Raw genomic sequence first — 9,969 nt, forward strand, 5'->3', positions numbered from 1 at the left:
AGCCAATAATTATCTCTGAAATATTTAGATGTAGGGTTTTAACAGTACGATTCACGGGGTCAGTTATGATGTTGTATTTTTTTCAATTAGCAAAGACACAATCCCACATGTAAAATCATTCTTCTGAAACTGTAAAAAAAATCTGCTTATATCTTTGATATTTTGTATTTTTTCCATTGATATTGGTCTTCAGCAGTAAATTATAAATGGGCAACAAACATCTGAAAGAATGTTGACCCTCACTAAGAATAAAATAAGTGGCATAAAACTTTGAAAAATGAAATATCGTTTTCACCCGTCAGTTTGGTAAATGAAAAAGACTGATAACCCATATTAGAAAGAAAGTGTGCAAATGTTCCTTGATGGTGAGTGTGTAAATGTAAGTAACAATTTTGGAGGACAGTTTACTGATAACTCTGAAAATTAAAACATAAACTTTGGACACAGCCATTATACCTCTAGGAGAATTTCCTACATCTCAATTATGCAAATAGATAGAAAAAAAAATACTCACTGAAATCATATACAAACTGTGTGAGTTTAAATTGTTAAACTATTAAAGTCTTAAGTCCCCTATAAATTGGTGCTCTTAATAGAATCTATCTTATTGAGTGTTGTACAAAGTAATGTATTAAACAATTTGCATCTAGCAGTCACAATTTTTAATGTTTAAAAAAAACAAAATTTTTATTACCTTTAATCAACTGATGTCGTAGATTCTAAGTCTAAAGTTCTCTTTTGGCCAGCAAAAGAGTGGACGCAGGATTGAAAGCAAGAGATGGCTCATGTCCGGGAAAAGTTAAGAGCCCCAAATAAGGGTCCTTGCCTCGTTTTTATTATTATCAGAAGGCTCACAAACATGGTGATGGACATGCACAAAGGGACAATGAATCTGTGAACATTACCTTGTGGATAGGAGGGAAAGGGAGTCTTGAAGATATTCATGGTTAGGGTTTTGGGTTAATATAAAACAAAATCCAGGTGCCAGGCTGTCAGGGAAGAGGTTGTTTACGCTGGACATGAGGCAGTATCTCTATTTACCTTAGCTAGCCTAGGGGATGAGACAGATAGGGGGAGTAACCTCAGGGTTGACAAGGCACCTTTTCTTTTGTTTACCATCTCTGCTCTGGGCTGCTTTGCCTGCAGTGCAGCAGTCCATAGTCCAGTTTACCTAACCTGGCCCTATTCTCCTCCTGTGCAAGCAGCTTTCTGCTATAGTACTAAATTTGGAGGGCTTTCACCCTGAATATCTAATCTTGTTATTCCTATATATTGGGCACCTTTGCACCATTTCTATTTCAGGCCTTTGCCTCTCTCTCTCTATTTTTGGGGGTTCTGCACGCCTCCCTGTTTTGGGGTGCCTTTGCACCTCCCTATTCCTAGCACCTTTGTGCCTCCCTGTTCTCAGGGTGTCTTTGCACAGCTCTGTTCTTGGGGTGCCTATCTGATTTACCCAAACTCGGGTGTGAGCATATTATGACTGTGTATTTCTTTATGCCTTGTCAACCCTTTGGTGTAAGCCCTGGGGGATTCCTAAGCTTATACTCCACAAACCAAACTTAATTTTTATATTGCAAAGTAATATATCTTTGTTACAACACATAAAACAGTATGAGGCATACAAATTTCCTCCTTTGACCCCAAGTAAGAAACATTTTGATTTTGAGATCTGAGCACCTGGGAAATTTTTCACTGGGGATCTTTTGTGAATTGGAAATGATTTCCAGGGGTTTTAGGTTATTCTCAATTGCTAATGTAGGGATTGAGGAAATCTCTTCATTCTATTAAGTATGATAGAGTTGGACCACAGTTTGCTAATTGGGAAATCCTTAACCAACAAAGGGATGATAATCAGCCACCCAGATCAACCCTCCAATATATCAGCATGGATACATAGAAACGGGTATCACTCATTCCAACACAAAGCCTTTTAAGTAGTAACATCCTTTTGATTTTTTTGCCAGATGCACATCTTTCTCAAATATGTTTTAACAGAAAATTTTTTAAAATATCAGATATGCTCAATCTGAAGTAAGTAGGGTACATCATAACCATTAGGGGAAAAAGTTTGCTAAAATGTTCTCAGAATAGATTGAAGAAAGAATTTCAAAGGGATATTGGAAATGTTTAGTTTAATCCTCTTATTTTAGGAGTAAGAGAAACTGAGAGAATTTACATATTTCCACATCAGATTTTAAGACCAGACCACTAGTTAGAGGCAGAATGTGGCAATGAACTGATTACTCATCTTGATGCAAGGCCTGTCCAGGCATCACCTATGGCATTCCAGTTGTCTGGTTCCAGTTAAATATACTTACAGCTTGTTGAGAAGCCTCACTTTTCCCTTAATGTTTATCCCTCTTGGCTTTTATGGACAGTGATTGAAATAAAGGACAAGAAACAAGCTCACAGGTTTATCTGTAGCCAGTCACTCATTTTACAATGATATCTTAAGCACCATAAATATACCAAACATGTTCTAGTTACCATGGATACAGAAGTGAACAAAGTGATTCTTTTAAGCAAAATGGATAAAAAAAAATATAGATGATTTTTATGGCCTCCTCTTCTGTGGACTCTGACTTTCTCGTCTCATCCATACTTAAATATTTCCCTTCATTTTTTTTTTTTTTTTTTTTTTTTTTTTTTTTTGCTCATCATAGGAATTTGTTATTTTTAGGGTGACTTGGTATATACATTATTTATAAGTAGTCATGTAATATCCAACTGGGATTTTTTTAATTTTGGTTAAATATACAGTATCTGGGGCTAGAATTCTACCGTGTGGGTCCCAGCTCTGCCAGTTAGCAGTTTTGTAACCTTGAGAAGTTTTTAAAATTCTGAATATCTGAGCTCTCTTATTGGTAAAATGGGCACAGTAGTTCTAATGTATCATATAAAGTTTTTTGAAGATTGATAATGTAGATGGTGTCAATAACTTGCTAGCACATTTTTATTACTGCTTCTTCTGTCAGTAAACCAGTAAAGCAGGGGATGCATCACGTGTTAAAACTAGTAAAGCAGCAGACTCAATAAAAATCAGAAAATATTACACACCTATAGCACTACTTACTCCACTGAGAATTGATCATGGCATGCCTTCCTTCCAAGTCCCAACATGGCCTTTCAATTAGTGCAGTGCTCCAAGCGTCAGTGGGAGGTGATGCTTGAATTGAAACCAATTTGCCATCCTGAGTCTGTTTCTCTAGACAGAGCCCAAAGCCTCATGTGCTGACAGTCTTTCCTGGGAAAAAAGAAGTAAATTGGAAGGATTCAAAGTGTTTTGTAGCTAAGGTAATCATATTTTCCAGTTTGTCCTGGAAAGCCTCTGTTTTCAGCCCAGTATAATTAGTATATTAAAACTATTAAACGTTACCACTTTGGATAACAAATTTTATGGCATCTTTAGTTATAGCTTCTTATAAAGGGCATAATATACATTATTTTCACTGTTTTGAACTTGGTGTTTCTAATAACTTTCCTTCAGAAATGGAAACAAACAACAAATCTGGTTCTTACAATATACTCCTGCTTCATACTCTCACAGTATAGATGCTTTTCAAAGGGTAAGTCTCATCTCTTGTACTTTTATTTTCGAATAAATGTTGAAATTGTTTTGCTTTGTCAAGTACCTAATTCTTATGTGTGGGTAACAATTTGTCACAATTTCAAGAATTACAGCCCTAAAACTTTTATTCTGTGTCCTTTCAGGGGCCAATCTTTTTTAAGTGACTAAAACAATTTACTATCCTCAAGAGACTTATTAATTTCTTATCTCCAGATGAGAGTCTTTAAAATGATGGCTCATTTACAGACTATTAGACAATCTTTTATGAACCAATGCATATGTTTTATGTTTATCCTTTAATATAAATTTTTTATACCTGAGATAAATTTAACTCAGGACATATTTATATATCCTAAATCAAGTCTACGTAATAAATGTTTATTTGGATTGGTGTGGTAGAATCCCTAGTCAGAGAATAAAGTTTTCGTAATAAACATTTTCATTCAACCATGGTTATTGAGTGTTAAACAACTTTCCTGACCTTTGTCTTCCTACACATGACTCATAGATTAATTTACAACAAATAATCAGATGGAAAGCATTAGTGGTTAGATGATTTTTAATTATTTTTGACTTAGTGTCTTTGAAGTTTTAAACATATTAACAAAAATCAGCGATCTAAATGTCATTCATCAAAGCAGTTATTACTCCTTAAGTAATCCCCTAATTGTTACACATGTACACACACATTTGCAAATAATTTTAGAGTTTTCTCAGGGGAAGAGGTGGTGTTACAGGTGTGGAGTATTTTCTGATTTTGGGGGAGTCTGCTCTTTTGCTAGTTTTAACACTTGATTCGCCCCGTGCTTTACTGGTTTATTGAGAGAATAAATGTCGTTGATTAGAATCAATCCAATTATTATTTTCAACTTTACTAGTTGAATTAGTATTATACTAATTCAAGCTGATTTAAATAAGAAATTCAGAAGATCAAGTGAAAACATGCCAATGGAAAACCCTAAGTTTCGGTGGATCCCTGATTAAGAAACTGAAGACCAAAGTGTAAAAAAAATCAACATATATATATGTTGATTATATATATTATAATCATATATATATTATATGATATATATGATATATATTATATATAATATGTATATAATATATATGATATACATATGATATATATTATATATAATATATTATATGTATATCATATATATTATATACATATTATATATAATATATATATAATTTATGTATATATTATATATATAATTTTTTAACATTCATATTTTAGGCAGCTATGATTATATGATTTTTAGATTGAGTAACATTAGAAATTATTGATTATTTGTTACTAACAGATTCGAATTCTATTTCCTAAGGGCATTTCTTTCACATATATGTTGGATATATATTTGGATCCAATATATATTGGATATATATTTAGGTATAGGTTTTTTTTTTTTAATTTTTTTTTAACGTTTATTTATTTTTGGGACACAGAGAGACAGAGCATGAATGGGGGAGGGGCAGAGAGAGAGGGAGACACAGAATCGGAAACAGGCTCCAGGCTCTGAGCCATCAGCCCAGAGCCTGACGCGGGGCTCGAACTCACGGACTGCAAGATCGTGACCTGAGCTGAAGTCGGAAGCTTAACCGACTGCGCCACCCAGGCGCCCCTATTTAGGTATAGTTTTATAATGGGGTTTGGAGAGCATTAGAGTAGAAATGTCAGAAAAATATACTAGCCAATGGCATACCTTTTGGCCTTGTTAGTTTTTGCTAAAATTATTAGTAAAATATTTTACAAAATGTGCTAAAAATAAATCATGCCTGTGCATTATGAAAATCATCTTCTTGTCCTGAATTGAATTGACTATAAAGACATAAACTGTAAGTATTTAGGCTGTGTTGGAAAAAATCTGATCTGTGCTGTCTCTTATAAATGGTTTTCATGTGTGTTAAAAATGATTCTGTGGAGTATGTTTGTGCATTTCAACAAAATAGTGTTTTTATTTTTTTTTTAATTTTTTTAATGTTCATTTATCTTTGAGAGAGAGATAGAGTGTAAGTTGCGGAGGGGCCGAGAGAGAGGAGACACAGAATCCAAAGCAGGCTCCAGAATCTGAGCTGTCAGCACAGAGCCCAATGAGGGCTTGAACTCATGAGCCAATTGTAAGATAATGACCTGAGAGACACTTAACCGACTGAGCCACCCAGGTGCACCAAAATAATATATATATATTTTAATGTTTATTTTTGAGAGCAAGAGAGAGAGCATGAACAGGGGAGGAGCAGAGACAGAGGGAGGCACCGAACTCTAAGCAGGCTCCAGGCTCTGAGCTGTCAGCACAGAGCCCGACATGGGGCTCGAACATCACAAACCATGACATCATGACCTGAGCCAAAGTCTGATGCTTAACTGACTAAGCTACCCAGGTGCCCCCAAAATAGTATTTGTAAAGAACATATCCCATTGCCTGCAACACAGTGATTGCTTAAGGAATGTGGCAATTCTTTCTCTCTGTCTTTATGTCTCTGTCTCTCTCTTTCAGTTCTTCTTTCTCCTTCTCTTGCTGGCTCTGTCTGATTTTCTCATTCTTTGGTCTCTTGAGCGTGCATATGCCTCGGATTCTCTCTCTGACTTTGTTTCCCTTTCTTTTTCGAACTGAATTAGAAGATCTGGTTTCTAGTCTTGGTTTCATAAGCTTGTGATATTTTAGGTTGCAGCTCAAAATAAATTGGCTTTTGAAACTCTTGGGGACATTCAATCTCAGTAAAATTCCAAGAAGAGAAGGACATATTGCAAATTCTAATTCATTTGTAGGCCTCCCACTTCCTTATTCCCTGTTTGCCCACTCTTAAAAACCAGTTACATTATCTAATTCAGCTTTTACCTAATTCAATGAAAAAGATTACCAGAAGTTATTGTATTCAAAGCAGTGATTTAATTTCTCTGAGGAATGATGGTTAATAATTTATCCTCTAAAAAGGAACAATATAGAAAGTCAATATAACAGTGCATATTTATGAATTTTTACATAAATAGCTTAAAAAAGTGTGTAAAACAGGCTGCATAAAATACATAATAAATCAACCATTTAAACATCTCAGAGACTGACAAATCAAGTAAGAAATAACAATAAAAGATATCTGAGACAAGAACAACAGAATGAATAGAACCTTGAATTATTAATTGTAAAAGCACCTATACTAAATAAACTAGGACATTTATAAAACAGACTATGGATAGGCTAGTAAAAAGCCTGCGTGATCCATGGTATCAATATTATACACAAAAAATTCTTCAGTTATGATGCAATGCAATTAAGATTTAATAACACAAAGCTATATTAAAAATTCAGTATGCTTAGAAATCAAATGATATATTCTTTTTTTTTTTAATTTTTTTTTTCAACGTTTATTTATTTTTGGGACAGAGAGAGACAGAGCATGAACGGGGGAGGGGCAGAGAGAGAGGAAGACACAGAATCGGAGACAGGCTCCAGGCTCTGAGCCATCAGCCCAGAGCCTGACGCGGGGCTCGAACTCACGGACCGCGAGATCGTGACCTGGCTGAAGTGGGACGCTTAACCGACTGCGCCACCCAGGCGCCCCTCAAATGATATATTCTTAAATAATTTGCATTAAATGAAAATTAGAACACTAGAGAAGATTACAAAACTAAAAGCTATTTCATAGAAAAAATTGATATAATTTTGAAAATTAGATGAAAAATTTCTACAAAACTACAAACTGCTGAACTTAAAACAGGAGAAAATAAAACATGAAGACAGGTAAACAATAAAGATAGTATTCAAAACTTCGTGACCATAAGTATCCAAGGTCTGTTTTTATAGGAATTCTGTTAATCTGTCCACACAAACTTGAGGAAAAGAGAAAAAGGAACCTTCCAAAGTTATTTAAGGAGACTATTGTAATCTTAATCCCAGTAGATAAAGAGGAAGAGAAAAGTATTGGCTCTTCTTATGATTATATGTGAAAAATTTGAAACAAGGCAAGAGCTAGATAAAATAAAGATGTATTTTATAATACATAATGATCAAGTAATAATTAAATAAGTTACAACATGATTTAACATCAGAAATTCTATCATTATAATTCACATAACTCCATTTATGTGTTAATGATTTCTAGGAAGAAAACTCTTTGATATCTTTAGACGCAGAAAATTCTTCAGTAATGTTTTGGTAAAAACCCTTCATAAATTAGGGATACTTGGGGACTGATAATTATTAAATGTATTTGTTTTTATATTATATAAGGATATATGTGTGTGTGTGTATAATTGTACATATGTGCAGGTATATTCCTATAAAAACATATTCCTAATAAATATATCTAAAAACATATAAAATACATTTTTTTCCCATTAAGTTCAATGATTGCTAAAAATCTACCACAAACATTATACCTACTGAAAACATTTAGATGCTCTTTTTAAAATATAGGTCAAGATTAGGACATTCGCTAGCACAACTACTGTATAATATAGTATTTGATATCTTGATCAATGCTCTGAGAATAAGTGTTAGGAATTGACAGAGAAAAGATAAAATTGGGATTTGGGGCACATTAAGTGGTTATGTACCCAAAAACAACAACAATGACCGTAAATAACGATCAGCAAAGTATTTGGACTAATAAGGGTTAGTTTTCAACACGGTTGTCGGTAAAGTACAAACATAATAAAATCAATAGCATCCCTCTCCAAACCAGTTATAACCAACTATAAATAATACACTTTTCAGAAAATTCACAAAAACTAATGTGTATTTAGGTCTTAACTAAAGCTACATGAGAAATCTATGGAAAAATTTTGAAGTTAATAACATAGAAAATTATCTGGGTAAGTGGAAAGATGTGCCTGTCCTTTAATCAAGAATAATATATATTTTTAGAATACTTAAATTAATTTTATTATTAATTACTTTGACCAATATCATGCAAACCCCCAGTTGGATACTTCTGTGAACTGTGATAAATTTAAATATAAATGGAAGGATAAAGGTTAACAGGTAGTCAAATATAATCTTCAACCTTGCCACTTAAAGTGTGGTTCTTGGACAGGCCTCATCATCATTATCATTACCATCTAAGAGTTTATGGAAAATATAGACTTTGGGGACTCACCTCAAACCCAGTAGGTCAGAATATGTATTGTATCAAGGTCCCCAAGTGATTTGTATGCATGTGTTTCTGTGTGTGTGTGTTTCTGTGTGTGTGTGTGTGTGTGTGTGTGTGTGTGTTTTACTACAGTAGAGATTACTACAAATCAGTAAGAAAAATATAAATATCTCAACATAGGATTGCAAAAATTTGGACCAGGAACTTACAGAAGAAGCCTAAAAAAATCACTAGTCTTATAAGGAGAGGCTCATGTTCATTGGTAAATACAAAAATGAAAAATTTTTTGCACACATCTACCTTTATTGTGAGCAGCTGGTGAGGGCGCTCCCAGCAGTAGTAAAACAATCAGTTTACCAAAGCAGGGGTTCCATGAAGCGACCTGATTGGAACCTTTGAGAGTTCAGATGTACATGCTGACCCAGAGCAGCAGGAAGGGGACTCCAAATCCCATGAGGAGCGAGGCCACCAAAGAGATGAGGGACTCTTTGTAGATATCCAGAGTGCACTTGGGAGAGGTAACCTTGCAAATGAAGAACCAGAGGGTAAAGAATATGCTAGCAGCCAATAGCACTGTGGTCAGGTGGGGGAAGAGAGCCAGTTTCACTGGGCTGGTATATCTACTCATGGCCTCGAGCTCCATTTTGCCAGGAGCAAGGTAATCCATTGCTCCACCTCTGGAATAGAAAAAATGAAAATTACGTAAAGAGATATCATTCTAGATACATTATGGGCATGGATCATGCCACATGTTTGGAGAACATAAACAACAGGAATTTTCACCTTCTGTGGTGGGAATGTGATGGCTGCAGGAGTCCTGGAAGGCACTGAAGCAGTACTTAGTAAAATTAATGCTCTCTGAGCCAGCAATCCCAGTCCTGGACATGAACCTTAAAGTTTACAAAGGAATGCACACAGATTGATTCGTGCAATGTTGCTTGTGGTACCAGCAAGCTACAGACTTTCTGGGCATCCATAATTTCAGTACTAAATAAACACACATGTTGAAAACAACATGCTTTGTAGGAAAGTAAAAGTAGCTCTAGAACACAGTGTACTGTTTCTGTAAGTTAAGAAGGTAAGAACACGTGTCTATTAGCCATCTGACTACCTTCTTTCGAAAAATGTCTATTCATGTCTTCAGCCCATTTCTTAACTGGATTATTTGCTTTTTGGGGGGGGGGGGTGGTGTGGTTGTTTAGTTCTTTATAAAATTTTGATACTAATCCCTTATCCGGTATGTAATTTGCAAATACCTCTTCCATTCCATAGGCTGCCTTTTAGTTTTGTTGATTGTTTCCTTTGCT

The 9,969-nt window shown here is 34.8% G+C and overlaps 1 protein-coding gene across 1 annotated transcript; it reads right to left on the reverse strand.

The window, feature by feature from the left end:
- Positions 1-9,020: 9,020 nt before the first annotated feature.
- LOC121010863 (transmembrane protein 258-like) lies at positions 9,021-9,305 on the reverse strand. The gene has a single exon (XM_040444734.1). The coding sequence runs from the start codon at positions 9,303-9,305 to the stop codon at positions 9,066-9,068; it is 240 nt and encodes a 79-aa protein (XP_040300668.1). The 3' UTR covers positions 9,021-9,065.
- Between the last annotated feature and the right edge of the window lie 664 nt (positions 9,306-9,969).

Source organism: Herpailurus yagouaroundi, unplaced genomic scaffold, assembly GCF_014898765.1.
Source record: "Herpailurus yagouaroundi ecotype Mexico unplaced genomic scaffold, PumYag 192, whole genome shotgun sequence".
Lineage (NCBI taxonomy): Eukaryota > Metazoa > Chordata > Mammalia > Carnivora > Felidae > Herpailurus > Herpailurus yagouaroundi.

Bases quoted from the DNA above. Each gene is read 5' to 3' on its own strand.
- LOC121010863 (XM_040444734.1), bottom strand. From the start codon at position 9,305: ATGGAGCTCGAGGCCATGAGTAGATATACCAGCCCAGTGAAACTGGCT.